Here is a 23,237-nt window from a genome sequence, read left to right on the forward strand (position 1 = left end):
ATGACAATAGAAACCCCCAAAGAGCAACATTCTCATTGCCCTTTCTCCCCAAGCAAAATGACTGATGTGTGGTATGTCCTGGCAAAGTATTTATTGCATTAGGCACTCCTTTCCCCAGACAGACACACCCATCAGGAGTAGCAGGGAACAGACACCCCATCGCCTGTATCTAGTGGCCAGTAACGAACCAATGGTAATGATGGTGCTTGTAGTAACTACAGATAGAAAACAGGGTGACTGTCTCTCCTTAAAAGGAGAGGTGATTGTCTCTCCTTAAAAGCTCATGTGTCATATCCATAAGACCCCTTAGACCTTACAATCTAGAGAACCATGTTCTGTTGAAGTCACCTGAATGTGCTGGGTGCCCCTCATTTTGTAGCTCCCTCATTGACTGGTTCTTTAATTAAAGTTTTAATATTTATATGTGCCTTGAGGCAGTATTTTAAATAATGAAAGTAGGCATTAGGGAGAGCCTCAAGACTCCTTTAAAAACATCATCTCTGTGTTTGAGGTCTTTGGTATAACGAAGTATTCTCTCGGGCAATATGGGGGAATGTACATGTGACGAATTGCCAGATGATTTTAGGAAAGTCGACCAATATTAGTTTATGGAGCACGCTTACTATAGAGCTCTCATGCTGGGTGGCAAAGGCGGGACTAGCTGCCCCGTGTCCTTCAGAGCAAATGCACTTGGATTTCAATAGTCTTCATACACGCCACTGGGAAATCACTGCGTCCCTAAAGTATTTTCTGTGTCAGATCCGATTTCCCTCTTGGAATGTGTTCATTACTCCACACATCAGCTTAAAGGATGCAAATAAAATGGTCTAATTTTTAGAAAGGTGAAATGCCAGACATATTTATACCGAGCTGACCCTTTTTTCTGGATGTAAGAAAACAAAAACAAAACAACAAACAAACAAACAAACAAACAAAAACCTGATCTGAAAGGAATTTTATAAACTATAATGGTTTGGTATGGCTTGAACTGAAAAGGCTTAACTTGTTAAAAAAAAAAAAAAAGTCATCAGAGACATAAGGATGTCTGAAAGGCCTGTGCTCAGACCTTAGAGGAGTAGGTAAAAAAATAGCATCAATTATCATGAAGAGAAAATAGAGCAGAGTGGGTCAATTCCAGGAGGAAAAATCTGCTCAGACCCACGTTTTGGCTCGTTTCTGAGTGGAAAACTCTGGGACCACAGGGTGATATTAAAAAGACAGTGTGTTCTGAGGAAAGTGAGATTTACTGAGAAGATGCTTCCATCTCAGGAGGCTGAGGAGAAGCAGGCCTTTCTGTTGATTAGAAGAAATGCACAAGTGCCACAAAAACTTAATTTCAGGACATGTGTGCTTGCTGAGATAGCTTCAAAGGTCACCAACCTGCATCCCAGCCTGTCTGGGATGGGCTGCCTTTCTCTGACCCTCCTTAGCACTTGTGGAGAAAGAAGAGGAGACTTTATCTCAGAGAGACTGAGGCTTCTGCTGAGCAACCTCTCTTTACGATTAATCTTCCTTTTTTGTCTCCATTTAATTTGTTAAGAGAAAGTGTGTGTGTGTGTGTGTGTGTGTGTGTGTGTGTGTAAGGGAAAATGCCTGCCCCTTCTATCCCACCTGGTGTCATACGGCTGAAAATATGGAGTAATCTACTTGGTTAACAAAACAAAATAAAACAAAACTAACATTATGCAGGTACTACCGTGTGCCAGACCTTTTTCTAAGTGTTTCTTGCTTTATTTATTTCTCCCTCAAGCCCTCTGAGGCCAATACTATCACTGAAACTCCCATTTAACAGGTAAATAAACTGAGGCACAGAGAAGTCCAGTAACTTCCCCAAGGTCACACAGTTAGCAGGAGGGGGCAGGCTATGCTTTTCCTCATGGTAAAACTCTACTCTCTAGAAACCTTAAAATACCCCAGAACAGTACCACATGACGTCTATTTCTTCTAACCCAAATCAGCCATGAGTTAACTTAGAGGAAACCCAGTGGAATCCTCTGGACCCAATGCTTCCTCCGAAAAGCACATTTGGAGTCAGCCCCTTTGTTTGCCAGCAAAGCACCTGCCAGAGCCACCTTTACCCTGTATAGGCCCCAGGTCCTCTACCGCTGAAGAAAAAAGACCTTGACCAAAATAAATCTGCCTGTGTCTCCAGTTGGGCCCTCTGTGGTCATTTAAACATGAAAGAATTCGGGTTCTCTTTATCTCTCTCTTACCCCTCCCCCCCGCATAAAGATATATGGGGAATGGAGGGTAAATGAACTAGGACAAGGGCTGGAAAGGATCACCAGCTGGGATGCACTGGATTTAAATAAATAAGTAAGTAAAAAGTGACTACTGTTTTAAAATAAAACTCAAGTTATGGCGCATCATATTTCAGCCCAAAGCTATTTGGCATCCCCTCCCCCTCTTCTTGCCAAGTTCCACTGAGAAGACCCGTGGTTGGGTGCCAATCCCCTACACCAGCAGGCGTGGATCTCCAAGTACATGAACGCCCCGCCCCATGCACTCCTGGGCAGGCAGGTGCACCCTGGTCCTTGCCCAAGCATACATGAAGGGCCCTCAGCTCCCTGGTAGCAGGGAATGGAGTTGGTAGTTCCTGAGCCAGGTGGGTCCTGGTCTTCCCCCTTCCTTCCCGCGCAGGCAGCTTCCCAGGCTCTCGGTGACTCCTGGTCCCTAGACCTAGAGCCTTGGAGGCTCCAGGACCATCTCTGCCAGTTGGACCCCCGAAGCAGGGACGTGGAAACAAAGCCCCGCAAACCCCGCCCTCACCTCCATCCCTGGAGCTGAGAAACTGGAGCTGAAAAGGGGCGACCCCCGGCCTGCACGCCCACACTGCTTCCTCGGCTACCGCCGGGGTCCTCCCCGCCACCCCCCGCCCAACTACACACCCCGGGGTGAAGTGGTCTAAGACATCGAAGGGGTGCGGCAGGAGTTTCCAAGTCCCAAGCTCCCAAGCTGACCCCAGGGTTGAGCGCGCAGCGACATCTCGGTGCCTTTAGGCCAGTACCAATAAATTGAAGCTCTCCCTCCTGCTTAGCGACCCTCCTCTTCCCCACCTTCCACAGGGGCTTGCGTTTCTAACCCCCTCATGCGCCGCCAAAGTGCTTCCTCCCCCAGACCTCCAGAAGGGCGGTGGGAAAGGCAGCGACCCAGGGCGCGCTGAAAGCTCGCTTCCAGCCGGCCAGAGAGACTAACCAAAGTGCGCAGGCAGGTTCGCGCCGCTCCCTGCACCTGGGACTTGGTCCCAGGAGGGCGGACGAGACAGCTTCGGAGCTCCTGAGGGGCGCTCTGGGGCGAGGAAGGGCGTGCTTATGGAAGTGAAACGCTAGGGCTCACGATCTTGGCCCCCTGCGTGGACCTACACGGCGATATCTCTACCGCACAGAAAAAGTTCCCAGTCCAGCGTGTCTAGCCTGGTGCTGGGAGGCCAGCTCTCGGAGACCTAACTCTTTCCCCTGTGGGACCCTTAGGGCCAGGTGGCGGGAAGGGGAGACGCAGGGGCGGTGACTCCGCCTGGACTTACCTAGAACTCCCGGAGAGCCCGGCTCCAGTCGCCTTCCGCTCGCGTCCCCAGACCCTCCAATTCCCCTGCGCTCTCTGCACCCCCAGCCACACTCACCATGAGCTGGAGGCGGCGAAAGGGGGTGCTGATTTCTCCCACGCTGTCCGCAACTTCGCGGGCAGGTCAGCCCCGCCCTGGCGCCCCTGCCTGGGCGGCGGGCTGGGCACAGCTGGGCAAGGCGCGGGTCCGGACAGCCCGGGTCCTAACGGCCACGGCCAGGGTGTGTAGAGCGCAAGGTTCTTCAGTGCGGAGGCACCGTTCGCTCCTCCGCGCTCTGCCTGGGTTGGAGGCTCAGAGTTCTCTCACTCCGGACGCAGGGGCGGGGCGCACGGCTGTCCCCTCCAGATGCGGGGATCCTTGTTCGTTCCTTCCTCCTCCTGTCCCGGAGGCGCACGCGTGGGTCCGGCCGCAGCTGCTTCTGCCGTCCCCAGGGCTGGCAGAGCGCCCCCACCCCACCGCGGGTGCAGCCGGGGGCTGGGGAGAAGAGGAAGGGATTCCCCTCCCCGAGTTCGGGTTTTCCCACCGGTTCAGACCCCGGGTTCTGTCCGTTGCAGCAGCCGGCTGCTGCGAGAACCACTTCAGGGTAGCGCCGCCTGTGCCACCCGCTCCAGCTGGAGGAGGAGGTGGCGGCGGCGCGGCTTGCACGGGGACTGGAAAGGAGGTGACCTTCAAACCCCGCGCTCGCGCTCGGGGAGACCGGGAGGAGGGCTGGGGTGACGGAGGGGAGCAGTGTACGCCCGGTCAGCCCGCGAGAGCGCTTGCTGGCAGGCAGCAGAGAGTGAAAAGGAGATCTTCAAACAAAAATACAGATTAGAAAATAAACAAAGGAGAGCGGAGCGAGCGAGCGAGAAAAATGTGTGTGTGCGTGTGCGCGCGCGTGTCTATGTGTGAGTGTGTGTGTGTGTGTGTGAGAGAGAGAAAGAGAGAGAGAGTGAGTGTGCGCGCGCACGACAGGCAGCAAGCAGCCCCGGCTGCGGAGCCAAAAATAATCCGGTGCGAGAGGGAGCGCCCCCTCCCCCTTCCCATCGCCAGGGCCGCTGCTGCTGTCACGCGTGCAGCCCCGGATTCCAGCAGGCAGCGGAGGGCTGAGCCGGGGTCCGTAGGAGACTCCGTGCCTAGGTATCCTGGCCTAAACAGGTGAAGGGGTGAGAGTTGGAAGTAGGGGTAATGATCCCGTCTTTAGCGTCCCCAAGTCCTTATCCCAAAGTAGACTCGCTTACTGAGCACCAGCGCCTCCCTCCATCTTGACCCCCACAGTGAGAGCAGACAAACGCCCCGGAGAAATGCTAAGTGGCGGCGGCTTCTTGACCCCATCCACTTCTGGTCTGGCAAAGTTGTCTGGCGAATCTAAATCCAGCGGCCCGGCATGGATGGAGCCCTACCCAAGAGGCAAAAAGTTACTCGAGCCAAAAAACCCTGCTGGAAGTGGGAGTGCACGTGACCCCTGCCCTCGCCTCTCGGAGACATGGCTTAATCGTGCACTGGGTGCTGTCTCTGGAGGGGTCTAGAGACTGTCCTCTTAGCAGCTGCCTTAGTGCCAAAATCCCTGTGACTCCTAACTAAATGCTACTACTTAATAAGCACTTACTTTTTTGCCAGATGCTATTTGAAACCTTTACATCGAATTTTCTCAACAACCTGATGAAGTAGGCACTATAGGTTTAACAGTTTGCCCAGCCAGGTGCTTAGGGAAGTTAAAGCAATGCTACTTCTTTCCTGGGTTCCACCCTGGAATCACAGAGCAAGAAACTCTGCTTGTTTGTTTGTTTACGTAGGGGAATGTTGTTTGGTTTTTTGGATAAACGTTTTAGGTGGTTATGTTGCACAGGAATGTTTGAGGGCTATTGAGTGATAATTTGCAGAAGGTCACACAATGAGCAAGAAGCCAGGATTTCTGGGCGGGTCTTCCTAATTTCATGGGATGTACCAGTGCACTACCTTGCCTTCTAAGGGCCAATTGGGATTGGACAAGGCCAGATTCTAGCTTTACACACTTGATCTGAGGCTCAGGTTCATTTTTCTGCCTACCACTTTCATTGTTTTTGTGTATGCAGTATGGCTCCTCTTCCAAGTAGGGCTGTGAGATTTCCAAAAGTAGAGACCATGTTGCATGTGTTTGCTTTGTAATGTGAGCGTTTCCCAGTGCCTAACGAAAAACAGGCTCTACGGGAGTTCCTCTGCAATCCTGTCAGGCTAGGGTTTCTTCCAACGTTGGAATAAAACAAAGAAAGGAAAATCCTAACTACAACTGGAATTTTTAAAAACATATAATATTTTATCATCATTTGAGAGAGAAAGTTTGCAAAATCCAGAAAGGTATCTCTGTCACTGGCCCCAGGAGATGATTTTGCAATTTGGGTTAGTTTTACCATATTCTTCCTTAGGAACCTCTTTGATAATAATATATTTGTACAAAAACAACTTTTTTTCCCTTTATACTACTCTCTTCTCCTTCACTGATAGCACAATGAAGCTATAAATCTGGGTTAGTAACATTGTAATCATTTCCTCCAGAAACTGTTTACAATGGGAAAACCACCGAATTTAAATGTAATTGTCTAGCCGTGCAGGGAGATAAGATGGCTTGTAAAAAAGGTATTCTCAATTTAAAAGCAAATTATCAATAATGAGAGAAGAAATAAATGGCAGTTAATGGGAAGTTCCGTTGAAATATAATGTTTTGTGCAAATTCACTAACAGGAATTGTTTCTCTGTGCTCCTTCATTTTTATTCCAGGAGGGGGAAAAAAATGAATGCAATCATTCAAGGCAAAAACACTGGCTGTTGTTTCATTAAAATGGGTAATCACTGGGTACTTTTATTATTTTTTAATATATATCTTTCTGTTGGAAATGAAATAAAACATATTTAACTATCTCAAAATCAAGGTCGGTCTAAGTTGACTCTGACTTATTTTGGAGTAGAATTAAGCTTAGATATATTAGCACTGAGTATCAGCCATGACTCACTGGTACCTGTGTTGCCTTGTAGCTAAAGGAAACTTTAATGTGAGTGAGGGAGGCATTCACTACAATTTGAAACAAAATTAGAGTAAAGATCAATATAGCATGCTATTATGCTATTCATTTGGAAAGTATTCATTTCTTTTTCACAATGATCTTTCACATTCCAGGCAGAGTTTCTCTGTCATTCCTCTATGTTGAGCCACTTCTAGGTAATGAGGGTGCTGAATGAGACAGTCCCTGGGACAACCCAGGGCCATGACCTTGCCCAGATGTGGTGATAAAAAACATGGAGACTTTGGCTCCTCCTACTGGACATGGAAAATACTTAGCAGTTTGTGATCTAAGCATGTGTCAAAATGTGTTCCCTAAAGCTGATAGGAGAGAATGACTTTGTAGCTTCATCGTTGGCTGAGAGGGCCCCACGCTGCCCAAACTGCTCAAGATCCATCTAGAGTGTAAATTTCGTTTCTCACTTTCAAACTTGGGCTCTTCCTGTGGCTCCTCATGGTCCCTAAGATAAAGTCTACAGTCTTCTACATGGGTTACAAACTTCTAGATTATGTGGCTCTCATTTTATGTTGACCCAATGATCTGGGGATAATCTCCTCTTACTTGTCTCCAATTCTTTGCATGTGCTGTTTCTCCAACCTGGAAAACTCCTACAACTTCTCATTTCCTGTGTAGTTTATAGGTTTTAAGATCTCCATTTGGGGATCCTTTCTCCCTGCCAACTCCAACCTCCCCACACACCCCTGCACACACACAGATAAGACCAGTGTCTCCCTTTGGAACTCCCTAAACGCCTCTACTTAATTCTATCATATCATTTGTCTTCACCTTTTGTAGATGTTCTCCATTAGACTGAAAGTTCCTTGATGTCAAGGACTTTTCCTCAGTGCTTGGGGCAAAACATATAAGCTCAATAAATGTTTGGTGAATGTTCTTTCTCCTTTTTGGTCATTGCTGTCTAAAGGGGATGACTTCTTTGAAATAGGCTGAGATTAATCTATTCGCCCATTCATTTAGTCCTTCAGCCATCAAATATGTACCTTACTCAAGGCAAGTCTCCTGTAAACCATTTCCTATATAAACTAGACAGTCTCTGCACTCAAAGAGCTTATACTCTAATATGATAAGTAGGTACATAAATAAGTAATCCCAACAGTTTTGAAAGATTTAGGTGCATACTGAACAGAAGCACATAGCCAGACATTAGGGAAAGGGGAAGGTCAGGCAAAGCTTTCTAGAGGAGATCACCTCTAAACAGAGAAGATAAGTAGGAATTACCCCAAATGTTAAGGACATTCTTGGAGAAGAACATGGCTTAGGAGACTGTCTGAAGCAAAAGGGAGTATAACTCCATTAAGGAAACAGCAAATCTATTCAATGTAAGTAGAGTTGTGCTAAATTCAAGAGTCTGGAAAGTGGTGCAGAAGGCAAGGCAGTGAACAATGAAGCTGAAGATGTAAGCTAGGGCAAGCTCATAAAGGGCTCTGAATTGAAACTAAAGACATGTTTGCTTTAACAAAAGGCAAATTTGGGGGGAATGACTCTAAAGCATGCTATGACCTACTATCCATAATTCCAGTACCCACAGCCTGGACATTGCTCTACCTTCCCTGATGTTTCCAATGACCATTTTACTGTTATTTTCTATTTGTTCAAGAACGTTTCCAGATGACCACTGTAAACATATAGAGAATTGTAGGGATTCATAAGTTACTCTAAAGTACTCTAGGATTTTTAGGATGATGAGTGGTATATTAGGATAGAAGGATGAAAAAAGCAAACTGAAAATAGTTGAAGTAGTCAAGCATCCTGTTTCTCTTCCCAAAGGATACTTTTCAACAGCAGTCACTGAAGAGAGGATACTATATTCAGATTTTTTTTTTATAAATGAGTCTGACTCAATAAAACTCTTTGCACAACCTTAGTATTATGTAAGACCTGCCTTGCCCTCAAGTTCTCACTCTTCAGGCTTACCTCAAAGCTTTATCACAGTCTGGGTCAACTAATGAACTAATTAAATAGTCTGAAGACCACAGGGGAATGGATTTCCTCATATTCTCTATTCCCCCTTCAGTCACTGGGCACATGGCAGATACTTAATATACAGTTATTGATTGGTTGAACTAACTCACAATCTACCATGAAGTTCAGGAGTTTGATATTAACCAAAGTATTAAACACTGAGAATGAGCCATCCAGTGTCTAGGGATGAGTTTCCTTTTTTTCTGAAAGGATACAAACTTTCACACTGTTTAAAAATGTCTTTGAAATAGTAAACATGATGGTTTCTCTGTTTCTCTTTGGGCTCATCTTTTTTTTTTTTTCTCTCCTGTTTCCATCCCCCAAATAATGATAATGATAGCAGTAATAGTAACATAAATAAGATTTTGAACAATCATGATAAAAAGAATAGCAATAGAAATAAGAGGCATGTGGCATTTACTGTATAAGCTCTTTAATTGTATTTTCTCATTTAATCTCACAGTACTACTCTAGGTGTAAGTACCATTATGTTTTCTTTTTTATAGGTGAGAAAACCAAAGTTTAAAAGAAGGAGGAAGTTCAATGGCTTGGCCAAGCCCACAGAGCTAGTGAATGGTTAAGTCAGGACTCAAAAATAACTCAGTCTTGTGTCAGAACTAAGTTCATGAAACACAAATCATGATGTATCTTATCTTTCCGTTAACTAGAATTCATACACCATTGAGGTAGGCTTAGAGAATCATGTCAGTGATTCACAATCATGAACAATCATGAAAGTAGGAATTCCCAGTCCATTGGTCTTAGAGTAAGAAAAATAAAAAGGAGGTTCAGGGATCTGCAGAATGAAAGGGAGCCTGCTTATATAAAAAGCATTTTGGAAACAAATATTTTGAGCATGGTCAGAACCGAGTGAATCAAAGATTTCCAAATGGTTGGGCAATAATGACTATAGAAACTAAGCTGTGTTTTTGGTTTAAGGTGGGCTAATTTATACATCATTTATTATGTCTTTAAGAAATACACTATCAGGGTACCTGGGTGACTCAGTTGGTTAAGTGTTGGACTCTTGATTTCAGCTCAGGTCATGATCTCAGGGTCAGGAGATTGAACTCTGGAAAGACTCTGTGCTGGGCATGGTGTCTGCTTAAGACTCTCTCTTTCACTCTCCCTCCCCACACCTATCACTCACACATGCTCTCCCTAAAAACAAACAAAATGAAACAAAACAAAAAAACTACCAAACATCTTTAAAAAAAAAAAAAAACAAGATCTTATTTATTTATTTGAGAGAGAGAGAGAGTGCACACATGACTGGGAGGAAGGGCAGAGGGAGAGGAAGATGCAGACTCCCAGGACTCTTTCTTTAAGAGAGAAGTGAATGGGGGCGCCTGGGTGGCTCAGTGGGTTGAAGCCTCTGCCTTCGGCTCGGGTCATGGTCCCGGGGTCCTGGGATCCAGCCCCACATCGGGCTCTATGCTCTGCAGAAAGCCTGCTTCCTTCTCTCTCTCTACCTGCCTCTCTGCCTACTTGTGATCTCTCTCTGTCTGTCAAATAAATAAATAAAATCTTAAAAAAAAAAAAGAAAGAAAGAAAGAAAGAAAGAAAGAAAGAAAGAAAGAAAGAAGTGAATGGGGCACCTGGGTGGCTCAGTGGGTTAAAGCCTCTGCCTTCAGCTCAGGTCATGATCTCAGGGTCCTGGGATCGAGCCCCGTGTCAGGCTCTCTGCTCAGCAGTGAGCCTGCTTCCCTTCCTCTCTCTCTGCCTGCCTTTCTGCCTACCTGTGATCTCTGTCTGTCAAATAAACAAATAAAATCTAAAAAAAAAAAAAAGAAGAAGAAGAAGAAAAAGAAGAAGAAGAAGAAGAAGAAAAGAAAGAAGAGGATAAAGCTCTGGAGTAAGAGATTGTGTTTTCACATCATGTTTCTATCACTTAATAGCATTATGAACAAAGCAAATTTTTTTAAACATCACTAATCCTCTGCTTTCCTTTGTATAAAACAGAAAAAAGAAAAAAAAAAGGGATGAAGATGATAATGATAAAAATAATGAAGACATAATTAATATATACTTGCAACTATCAATACAGAGGATATCTAATTTGACCCACATCCTCAAGCATGATAATTCTAGGCTCTTTATAAGTGATTAGTTCAGGAATTATCATAGGGTCTATGTCATGTGATCCAGGAAAAGGTGGTTGATACACTTATTGAAAACATTTTTATTCCCTCAAGTGAAAACCATAGAAAAGGTGTTTTTTTTTTCCCCCTTATTCCAGATGTTTCCTGTGTAGTTATGACCTCTGGACCTGCCATAGATACCTTACCACCAGCCTGAGGATGACAGAGCAGGAAAGAATAAAGAACCAGAAATATCTATGAGGTTGCCAAGCTGCTAAGTCAGTCAACATTCGACACTACCACACAGCCACATCCTCTGTTCCTTGTGATGATCAATTCCCTTACTGTGTAAACTTGTTGAGGATTATATGTGGCCTAAGGAAGGGTTTCTCAAACTTAGCACTACTAACATTTTGGACCAGATAACCCTCTGTGCTGGTGGGGCCATCTGTGCCCTGCGGGATGTTTAGCAGCATCTTTGGCCTCTACTCACTCAATGCTCGCAGCACTCCCTGACTGTCCATCATAACCTTATCTCCTCCTACAATGTTAAGAATCAGAAATGTCTCCAGATATTTCCATACTCTCCCTGGGGGGCAAAATCACCTGAGGTAAGGTCCACTGATCTAAAGCATCCTCATCAATACAGTGATAGCAGTAGTACTACTACTAGTAATAGTAGTGCTGCGATAAAAACGATCAGCATTTACTCATGTTTACAAGGTACCAAGTGTCATGGTCAAAACCTCCACGCATATTCTCACGAACCTCTCATGATAATCTCATAAACCAGGTTTTACTATCATCCTCATGTTACACAAGAAGAAACTGGGGTCCAGAGAAATGAAGAAACTTGCTCACCGTCACCAAGCCAGTAAGTTGTTGTTTTGGGATTCAAACCCAGGTGTCAAGAATTAAATGGTATAACTCCAGAGAAGCCCCTCAGCATGAAGCCTGGCACATGGGAGCTGCTCGGATGGAATGAGTGGTGACTTCCACGTAACAGCTACACAGCAGGGTCAGCTTGGAGAAATGCAATGTGGTTTTGGCAATTCTGTCGCTTTCTGCACGTTGATTATTTCATTTCACTCCTCTAGATGCTTCATATTGGGCTGAGTGTTCTGGCCAACCCCCAGATTGCCTTAAACTAACAAAGAGAACAAAATCACCACAATCCTCAATGACCCGTCTAGGCAATTTGTGCGGAGCTGACCACAACCTCCTTTCTTCGAGCTTTGAAAGTAAGTTCTGAGTCTGAGTGGCCATTAGCAAAAGGCGCTTGCCAATTTCACTCACTCATAACTGAATGGTGAATTGGGAGTTTCGTTCTCCCACTAGATAAAGTAATAGGTAATTATATGTCTGCTTAGGACTTGAGGGAAAAGAAGGAGGAAAAAACAATTTTGAGAACTTTCTCTTTGCCAAGCCTCAGACATGACATCTAGCCTCAGAGAAGTCCTGTTGGGTAGGTACTATTACTATTTCCGTATTTCAGATAAGGAAACTGAGGCTCAGAGGTAGAAAAGGGTGAATTTTCAAAGCTTACAAAGCTAACAAGCTCAAACATCTCCTTTTTAAATTGTTAGCAGGCTGATTTCAGGACCATAGCATGCTTTCCCGCATCTCCAGAATCGCTCTTTGGGTATAGAAGATCCAAAGGCCAAGAGATAGAAAAATTGTGCACGTATTCTAAAGTCCTACTAAAAATATATACATTTTAAAAAATGTAAAGAGTGCTTTGAATGGTTCCAGTAAAGTCAACCATGAAGGCTGAAAGTGAGACTTAAGAAAAAAATAAAAGTTGTAAGTCAATGAGGTGTAAATAGTTAATGAATTTATAATCAGAACATAAATAGTTTTGCCTTAATGCACTAACACCTCAGAGGGAAAAATGTTCCATGTATTAGTAGCACAGAGTATTCACAATTGATTTCTTTCAAATGCACTTACTTTAAGTCCTAGTCATTTTATTACAAATGGATAAGTAAAGATATTTAAGCCATTTACGATGAAATACGCAAACTTACAAGGAAGAATATGCATTTGCAGTGGTTACTGGTGGGTAACAGATGCTCTGAGAAATAAAATATCTGTAAATCATGGTCAAAGTATGCATTACTATGCTCTCCATTTATACGTTTATTATTTCTATTTATTCCTTTTACTTCTATTAAGAGGCACAAATCTGGGAATTAAAAAGAATCACTGGGAATATCTTTCAAGGCTATATAGTAGCTAATATGAGGAAATAACAGAAAATAGCTAAAATTTGGGATTCTGAATATAAACATCTAGAAGATACAGTTTGGGCATTTAGTAAAAAGTGAACCCTCTTCCATGAAGCATGTTTCCATGCCTTCTTTGGTTTCCATTTCTCTGAGTTCCCCACACCATTACTCTAGGCTTGGCTCAAAATGCTCTGCTGCATTTATCTAGAGACAGTCTTTCAGATTTTCCCAGAAGAAGACCCTGAGACAAGTATTTAAGTGCATGTATAAATTTAGGAGGCAAACCAAGGAAACAATGGCCAGGGAGTGGGAAAGTAAGTTAGGAAAGGGAGAGGAGCCAACAAAACCTGTATTGTCAAGCAAGTTATCACAGTGATTAACTGGAGATTATTCCCACTAAATAATTCTGGAAGCCAGAGTAGAAATCTCCCCTGTGGTTATTTCACCCAGGGGTCAAAGAAACTTGAGTTTTTATATAATTATTCATGTTGGCCATTGCTTAAGGGTTAGGTGAGTATGGTAGTGTGTTAATCTATGCTACTTCAGCCTTCCTTTGGCACAAGAAGAGCGGAATCTAAGTGGTCGGAGAGATCCTTAGACAATGGTGCTGATATATGGAAGCCCAGAATGCATGTATGTAAAGCTAAACACTTAGGGACTGGGACAGGGGTCTGAGGGTGTGGGGCAATGACAATATCTTCTATATTCTCAATATCCCCAAGAAGAAATAAGGGGACATATTGGCTTTGCAGGCACAGTCAAGGATGTGCCCTCTAGGAATGGAAAGAAACTGTATCTTTCATTACCTATGAAGCTCCATTGATCCAGTGTCCAAATGTCCTATGGTTGTCAAACCAGGGTATATATAAGAGGTATATATTCAGATCTGGGCACCATTCTAGAGATTCTGACTCACAAAGTATGGTACAAGACCTGGGAATTTGGTTTCCCAAGCTGCACACACACATACACACACATACAATGTATTCCTACCACAGGTGTGCTGTGTGAATAGTCCAACAGCAGAATGACTTGGGGATAGGGTTGGAAGTGGGGAGAGGATGGGAATTCAACATTTAAAGAGCTGAGGGCTTTATACATAGGTATTTCTCTTCTCTTTGAAAACATGATTGCTTGCTCTGCTCTCAAGCTCACAGAGAAAAGGTAATTGTTAGCAAGGTTCTGAAGCACTGATTAGGCACCATGAATATATTAAAATCTACAGGTATTTTGCAGGGAGCCCCTGGGACCACTCAGTAAGTGCCATTTTGGTGTTTCTGTAGCCATAAGTAGGGCTAAGAAACAGTGATGTAATGCATTAGTGAGAATAAACAAATCAGGCTCCAGGAGCCTCCAGTTCCTATCCCAGGCAGGCAGCATGGAGGCAGTCAAGCCTTGCTGAACCAGTTTCTTTGCGTGAAAGCCCTCCCTAACCCACTGGTGGACAAAGCATAAATAAGTGAAAAGGCATTGGCAGTTTTAGGTGGTAGACCAAAGTATACTGAATAAAGTAGACCATCATTCCTTTTTGGTAGCTCTTTTTTAGACAGGGCAAAGTGGTAGCAATCCTGGAAGCACTGATTAAGAATGGTCTGGACCTGGCATTTGCACAAGAAGTTCTTTTATTAACAGACAAAAGTGGGGGGAGCAAAGCATAAGCCATATATGCCTGATGATAACATGTAGAATTTTCTACAGTTCCTCTCTATTTTTAGCTTAAAAAGTATTTTGCAGATGTCAGCAACCATTACGAGACTGACCAAAGAAAGGGTAACCGACTTGAAAGACTGTCAATGAAAAGGCCATCAGTCTATTTGATTTCTCTACCTCTTCCTGCTTTGATTCGTCTCCGTGTTCAAAAGCTCCAAGACTAGCTTGCTTGCCATTATTCCGTAAGGCAATTAAGCAACTTGGCAATAAAAGCAGCCGCATTTTTCTGGAGTAGTTCACAGGGAATACAGAGCAGAACAGCACAGGACAGATGTTGAACCAAAATGTAAGTACTTATCTGAACACACTTCTCAGTGCCAAGGCTAAATGCCCCGCTGGAGTGCCTTGCTTCCATCTTTCCACCCCTCCTCCAGGATCTTTCTCCACCAGTTAATCGCTCCCTCTGCTCTGTCTTCAGACTCCCCTGGTTGGCAGGATGGAACTATGCAGAAGGTCACTTACATTCACCCGCCGCTCTCAACGCTTCCTCAGCCTTAAGCGCACTATGAGTTTGGGTCTACCTCTATTACCAATCTAACTGTGTTTATCACCTCCATGTCTCCATCATCCAATGACCTACTGCAATATGCTTTTTCTGTTCATACAATTCCACTGAAGCTAAGACCTTAACATCTTCTTAACTGATGACTGCCCTCCCTGTCCCACCCCACGGCCTCGTTCAATCCTTAATCTTGGTTGTTATCTCTTCCTCATCTGATGTGTGGACAGTCCCTTGACACCTCTCTTTGGTTTCAGAAATACCCTCCTCCTGCCTTGGAGCTGCTCCATAATTAATCTCTTTTTCTACCTACTCTGCCTAGAACTACTCTGCCATCCATAAATGCATCCCACTCTTGACACACTTCTCTAAAGTTACTTCCTGTATGCCATTTATGTCCCCATAGTTGCCAGATCCTGAAGGTCTCTCCACCCTTCTGCTCTCAGCTAAGTTTCCATCCCCATGTCTTAAACACCCTACATATCATTGTTATCTGGCTATTTGCCAAACATCTGGGGCTTCTGTTTATAATGAATCTATTCACTTATTCTACAAGTACTCATTGATTGCCTACTATGTATATAACATAAAATAGGAACTACATCCCTCTGTAGTATTTATCTCTAATGCATAACCATTTACTCCAAAATTTAGCAGCTCAAAACAGAAAAAAGTAACTCATCGTGTCTATGAATCAGGATATGGGCACAGCTTAATGGGTGCATCTGGCTTAAGTCTCTAACATGGCTGCGAACTGTCAGGTGTGGCTGTAGTTTCATCTCAGGTGTCAACTAGGGAAGGGTTTGTTCCCACAACTCACTCATGCAATTGTTGGAAGGATTCTGTTCTTCACAGGTTCTTGGGATGAGAGTTTTTTGGCGTCCAACCTCAGTTCATTCCTAGCCCCTCAGCTGGGCAGCTCACAACATGGCAGCTGCTTCCCTCAAGCAAGAAAGGGGCACCCAAAAGGGAAGTCAATGTCTTTTTATGATCCAATATTGAAAGTAATAGTTCATTATGTCAGTCCTATTCCACATATTTGAAATGAATCAAGAAGTGCACCCCATTCCTATAGAGAAGATGTTATAAAGAATGTGAATTCCAGGAGAGAGGGATAATTTAGGGCCATCTTAGGTGCTATCATATTCCCATTCCCAGGAACATATAATCCAAAATGGATGGCACAGACATGAGAACAAAGGATGCATCAGTGTCATGGCTGGGGGTGGCTTGCAAGCCATGAATGCAACTCAACGTGTTGGATAGAAACTCCTACTTCCTCTTTCAGTTCTCTTAAGTTCCCTTCATTTCCACTCACTGCATCTTATCTTTTGTCTGGACTGGTACACCAGCCTCTTAGTTCTTAGTCTTCTTGTAAAAAACCTTTCCCTACCCATGCTCCATTCTCTAGATATCCAGGAACAAGGTTTTAAATACTTTGTCAGGTCTCTCTCTTTCCCTTCCAAGTTACAGAAACTCAATTCAACCCAGCATAAACTAGAAACATGACTTGTTGACACATGTGGGTGAAAGTTCCAAAGCATGCTGGTTTTGGGCTTTGCTCAATGAAGATCACTCTCTCTTTGTCTCTTGTTCCTACTTTCCTCTTTGTTGGCATCCTCCTTGGCACACTCTTTAACTGCTGTGTGAAGATATCCTCCAATAAGTCCAGACTTGAAGATAATATTCTACCAAACTAGTAACCCTAGAAGAAAGAGAGAGTGTGCCCCCACGGACCTGGGTGAGATCACATGCCCACCACTGAGCTAATCATATGGAGGTGCATACCGGTGCTCTGATTAGCCAGATCTATGGAACCAATGTAGGAATTCAACCCCACCTACACCACCAGCCTCAGAATGGTGGACAGGTAATTCCCCCAAAGAAAATGGGGGTGCTATTACCAGGTACAGAACAATCAAATAAGCCATACAAATATTAACACAACACTTACCTAATTAATAAGCTCATTGCTTCTCCATTATCTATGTGATAAAGTCTAAACATCTTTTCTTGGCACATAAGACTCTCCATGAACTGTCCCAAGCTTGCCCCTGTAGCCTTATCTGCCACGCAGTCTAATTTCACCTACAAAGAACTACACATTGTCCTCTAAATAGTCTATGTTCTGCCATACCATTGTATCCCCTTTGCCTGAAATACTAAACTTCTACTTCACTGGCTGTTGAGCCATATTTCTACCTCAAGACCCAGATCAAATGCCATCATCCTTTTTAAAAATCTACCCTATTTCTCCTAGATGAATCAGTTGCTCCTTTCCCAAGAAACTATGTAAATGTCTTTATTTGACAGTGGTTCTCAACAGGGGCAGTCATGTTCCCCACGGGATTTTTGGCAATATCTAGTGACATTTTTGGTTGTCATCACTGGAGGGAGGATTCTTCTGGCATCTAGTGGGTGGAGGCCAGGTATGCTGCTCAACATTCTACAGCGCACAGGCAGCCCCCGCAAATAAGAATGATCCAGCCCCAAATGTGAGCAGTGCCCAAGCTGAAAACCTCTGCTCTAACGTAATAGTTAATGTCTTATATTTTAATTATCAATTTCGTATCTTCCCAAGTAGATACTGAGCTTCTCAGGGGCAGAGACACTGTCACATTTGTCAATGTACTCCCAGCACTAGCAGGTGTCTGGCCCATAGCAGATGCTCAATAAACACTGGCAGAATGACTAAGGAAGGGAATGAGTGTCCAGATGGGCTCATGAAACATTATCCAAGAAAGTGAATTCCTGGAAGGCATGATGGTTCCTTAAATGGCTATTGTATTAGAAAATTTCAGCTGCGGGGTGTGTTTCCTTCCCCTTTTCAAGAATAAATTTGAACAAAAGTTTCTGAATGCAAAGTCACATGATTCTCTCTCCAAAGCAAGCTTGGGTATTACTATCGGTACTTCTCAAGCTACCAAATATATTCAATGATCTCATAGAAAGTTGTAATAGCTTCTAAGACAGAGGAAATAACTATAGGCCCATTAAAATGTATACCCTTCCCATAGCTCAGAAAAAGTTTTTTTTCCCCCAAACAAATCAAAATTTCATGGCCTTTCCCCCCATCCAATCTTAGTTTAAAACAAGGCCATATGTGTGATATCTTCATCTAAGGCGCTCCACGCTTGACTAAGGAATTCACACATCATCAGGAGCTCAGTACCCATGTAAGGTCTGACACGTTTCTCAGAAAGGACATTCAAATGTCAGATGGAATGATTTACACTGCATGTCAATAAAAAGAACTCTGAGGTTCAGCAAGTCAATAAAGCTTATTAGAACAATCTTAGGGCTGAGTATCAATGTACCCTGATGAGGACCTTTGAAGTCAGACACCACTAACTCAAGCAACTGGCATTAAATAGACCATTCAGGAGGAAGAAATAAAATTAAAAGCTTCCATTATTTTGGGAATTCATGTTGACTTAATAACATACAAGAAGCTGGAGAAATTTGTGTTTATATTCTCACAGTTAAAATCTGGACATTCATTTGCTTAAGCTCCCATATACTGAAAATCTCCAATATGCCAAGCATTATATCAAGTGTATCATATTTATTCATTTTATTTACCAATGTAAAAAAAAAAAGCCATGTAGTCCTTTTTATGTACCAGCCTCCTATATCTTTTCAAATATGAACTTTTAATCCTCACTGTGACCCTATGAGACAGGTATAAGATTATCCCCATTATCCAGATAAGGAAACTGAGGGTCAAAGAAGCAAAGTAAAATGTTCAAGGTCCCCTAGCTAGTAAGCACAGAGCCTTCATTCAAATCAGAGCAGTGAGGCTCTGGAATCGGTGTTCCAAACCACTGTGCAACACTGCCTTGTATGTATTACCTGTGGTCTTCTCAATAGTTCTTAACCCCAATTTTGGCCTGCCTGATATTTCAAAATTACCATTTACTTATTTTCCAACACTTCCAAATCCAGAGACTACATACACAAGATAGATTTCTGGATTCTCTTTACAAATCAAAATGATCACCTGAGTCTGCTTTATTGTATGGCCATGATGGGAACTGACAAGAGGCTTGAGGCATGGTACAGACCCACCTCAGTCATTTGAGACACTTTCCTGGTCCCTGACATTTGAGTGTGAGACCCTGACTGCTTTGTGGATAAAGGTACTAAGCCCAAGGGAGGTTGAGGAACTTGTCCAAGGCCTCAGATCTAACATCAACACAGACTAATACCAACAAAACCATCATTATCCTTAGGTCTCAAGGAACAAGGGGGTGAGGGGGAGTCATAAAGACACTGCAGAAAGACAGAACTGTTCAGAACAGGTGCTTGAGAAAAGAAATATTGACCTTCAGGTAAAGGGCACAGGAAATCTCAGAGCAGGAGCCAGAGAAACAAATACCCAGACCTCATTCTTATCCTTTCCTCTGATTTCTAGCCAGGATGTCCTCCAATGGCCAAATCCAAATGGCCACGAGTGGACCCAGGATCTGGTTACTGTAGAGCAGAGAACAGAGAGAGGGAAGTTGGAGCATACATACAGCAGGTAACACAGAGGCTTAACACACAACTCCCATGGATCCTGAAAACCATGTTTTTTCTACTTCCTTGGCTCTAACCCATTCAATCAACATACTATTCTAATAATACTAGAGATAATAACGAACACAAATATGGTGATTAAGATGTGTCAGGCACACTTCTAAGAACTTTACAAAAATTAGCTCATTTCTCTAACTGTCTGCTATGTGCTAGGAATGGAGTCCTCTCTGGAAATTCTTAAGGGTAGGAGAAGGAGACAGTGACAGAGATCTTAGCAATCTTCTCTCAAGTATGGGGTCATGCCATGGTATCACATCTTCAACCTTTCTTCCAAACTCAGGGACAAAGACTTCCTGTTTTAAAAGAAAGGGAATCAAAAGGAGTTGAAAATGCAAAGGTACTGCCCATGCTGAATATGAGTCCTATTAACTACTATCCCTACCTATAGTTAACCACTTCCCCTGATTCCCATGTCAAAACTTCTCTTCCACTTATGACTCCCTTAGCTCTTAATAGTTGAGTAGCTTACTAGCCTAGAATGAAAAACAGGTAAAGGACACAGCAGTTAACGATAGCTTAAGAACTATAGATCCTTCAGGCTTAAAGAATTAGGGGAAGCAGGTGAGGCAAGACTTAGGGGTTCTGAGTCTCTCTGGATATTTCATTGAGCATAGTGCAATATTTCATAAACGTCCATCATCCTGGGCCACCTTCATGGTTTCTGCCATATTTCTACCAGCTCTACTATTATATACTCGATATTTTTATTAAAATTGGAAAAGTCTTTTTGAAATTAATGTACTTTTAAATTCAAACATTCTCCAAAACTAAAAACTAGTATTGTTCTAATATGTATTAGGCAAACATATAACCACTAAAATGAATAATCTTGCTGGTGAAGTATCTAAAACCCATCTTGTGTAACACACACATGCATATATTAGAAAATGCCAGCACAGAAGTTAAAACCATGGGCTCCAGGGTCAGAAAAAACTGGGTTCAAGTCCCAATTCCATCACTCAGGAAAGTTTGCCCTATACGACTTCGCTAAGGATTAAATAATTTATGCAGGGTACTTACTATGCCTTGCCCATCGAAGACATTCAGAAAATATTACCTTTCAGAGCTCCAAAAGCCACACCATTAATGGTTTCTTACATCACCTAGACCCTGGGGTCTGTATACCAATAATACTTAAACCCTGAGAAGAAAGTGACAATCTAGAGAAAAAACAGCTCTCTGGGGATTCTCAGAATTCCTGGACCCACACAGCAGCTGGACAGCTCCAGACTTCCAGGTGGCAGAACACAGGGTTTTCATCATGTACAAAGATGGTTTCCCAATCAATCAGATATGGCTGCCACTATCTAATGAGAATTTACCTATGATTTATAAAAAGGAAAACAGAGGCTAGGAGATTTCATTGAACATTGACATATTTCTCCATCTATCCATTCACCTGCCCATCTCCTCATTCAACAAATACTGAGTAACTCCATTTCCATACACTGTTTTAGGGGCTGAATATACAATATTGAGCAGAGTCAAATAAATGTAGTTCTTATCTTCAGAGTGCTTACAAGATAGAAGACATAGACAAACACACATGGGACAACATTTTTATACTCCCAAGATTTGTTTCAGCTCCACCAATCCCCTGTGAGTTGGCCCTTTCCTCAATGGGAAGTCCAGCTTCACTACTGCCTCATCTCCTAACAACCCCTGGCTGTTACAACCTCCTTAGGTTGGGCTCTGGCATGACCTTTCATCACACCTGCTGTGATTTCACAATCCAAGCAAAACCCAATCAGACTCATGAAACCTATGGTTCCTCCTATTGCTTTTGGGTTTATAAGAAGTATTACACTATGAAGCATGGGATTTGGCTGCTCCAGGAGCTGCCCTAAGGGGCCAGGTAATAGACCTTGTAAATATAGGTGTGTTGATTCAACTATGGAGTGAATTTGGCCAATTAAAGGAGACTTAAAGACCTTAGCAGACATATTCTCCTCCATTTCAACAAACTGTTCTAAGGTATGGTGATCCCATACAGCCTACCCTAGAGACCACCCATGTAATGGAGCAGCTCACCATAGTTTCATATAAAGCTGTGGCCAGTTCGGTAACACACTGTTTTGTATATGTTTGTGGTCTTTCCTGCCTCAGTTCCCTTTTTCCTTCATTCTAGCTGTCCTGGCATTGTACCTCTCTAAAAAGCCTTAGCATGTAAGTTCAGGTCCTATTTCCAAGGGAACTTGAACTTAAACAAAATAAAATAATCATACAAATAAGTGAATATTAATAAGCTACAATGAAAGCCTGTAGAGGGGAAGAGTTGGACCTGGTCTAAGATTTAGAAAAAGCTTCACTTGAAGGAGTGATGTTTGAAATGAGGTGGAGGAAGACTCAAGATTAATTAGTTTGGTAAAGTGGCATGAAGAAGCATTCTAGGCATGTAGAAAATCATTATCAAAGGCCCTGTGGTAGAGACAAAATAGAAGGGAAGAAATGAGTAAATCATGGAAGGGTAGTGCTGGTAGGAGGCTAGACATAAACTCTAAGGAGTGAATACAAAAAGGACCATTCAGAAAAGTAGAGACGACTAATGAATTGCTAAGGATTTTGAGCCCCTTTCTTCACTCAAGAACTCTGCCATGTTCCTTGAACAGAGGGCTAAGACAACTTATAATTAGGTGAGAGTTCAATGGATTCAGGATAAATGTTTTCTGAAAGTTTTGCTCACATAGGTTTTCTAGACTACAGCTATGTCAGCATCTTCCATTGAGAAATGTTTCATAGATCATAAAATAGGAAAAATCCTAATGAGCTCAAGGAGATGTCAGTCGGAATTAGTCAAAATCTGTCTGCAATATGACATAAATTTTTACATACATAGGAACATCCAACATAGGGTATCAAGCAAGACACAGACAGGAGAGACAGAATATGCAAAAAAAAAAATACCATTTTTATGTTAGTAATGGATGGATAGTCCATGAGGTTCTCATGGGTCATAAACAGAAAGATTATTAGGATAGGAGGACATCTTTGCACTTTAGGACACAAGGGAGACGCCATGGGGGCTACTCCATCACCAGGAAAGAAATGTAGAGAAGGATGCATGGTGGCTTGGTACCATACCTCCCCTCCACTTCATTTCTGTGAAAGTACCCGGCCCCCCTCAGTTTTGATCTGTTTTACATGTTGAATACCCACATACATTTCCCTCAAAGAAAGAGAATTCCATTACCTTGTTGAAAAGATACCAGCCTTGGATATACCAAAGCTTAAACACTTAAAAGTCAAGCTTGCCCACTTGGGCCCCCTGATAACTTCTCCCCAACCCGGTATCTGATTTATACTACTGAGTATTTGCTTTTGACAATACTTCACTCTCTTTCGTTAAAGAGAATCCAAAGGTAAATGTCTGTGTGCTCTACTTCAATTTCTTCCAAATTAAAAAAAAAAAAATGCAATGAGGTCCAAGTGTTGAGAATATTAGACTTTCACAGAGATCTAAAGTCACTGCAGGAAAAAATTTCCATATCTGGAGCCTCTGGTATATATGTCCAAAAATTCAGATTTTATGTCAAATATTCTAACATTTTAAAAATTAACAAATGGTTCATAGTATGCAAAAAA

The 23,237-nt window shown here is 42.9% G+C and overlaps 1 protein-coding gene across 11 annotated transcripts in view; it reads right to left on the reverse strand.

The window, feature by feature from the left end:
* The window catches only part of RBFOX1 (RNA binding fox-1 homolog 1), a 2,042,166-nt gene that overhangs the window by 1,441,630 nt on the left and 577,299 nt on the right, over positions 1-23,237 (reverse strand). The window contains exon 1 of one of the 11 annotated variants that reach the window (XM_032843802.1): positions 3,620-4,412. The exons of the other annotated variants lie outside the window; for them this stretch is intronic. Within the exon in view, the coding sequence (XP_032699693.1) occupies positions 3,620-3,622 (3 nt within the window). The 5' untranslated portion in view covers positions 3,623-4,412. Of the gene's footprint in view, positions 1-3,619; positions 4,413-23,237 lie in introns of those variants that run through there. 11 annotated transcript variants of the gene reach the window in all.

Source organism: Lontra canadensis, unplaced genomic scaffold (genome assembly GCF_010015895.1).
Source record: "Lontra canadensis isolate GAN:19392208 unplaced genomic scaffold, GSC_riverotter_1.0 scaffold143, whole genome shotgun sequence".
Classification (NCBI taxonomy): domain Eukaryota; kingdom Metazoa; phylum Chordata; class Mammalia; order Carnivora; family Mustelidae; genus Lontra; species Lontra canadensis.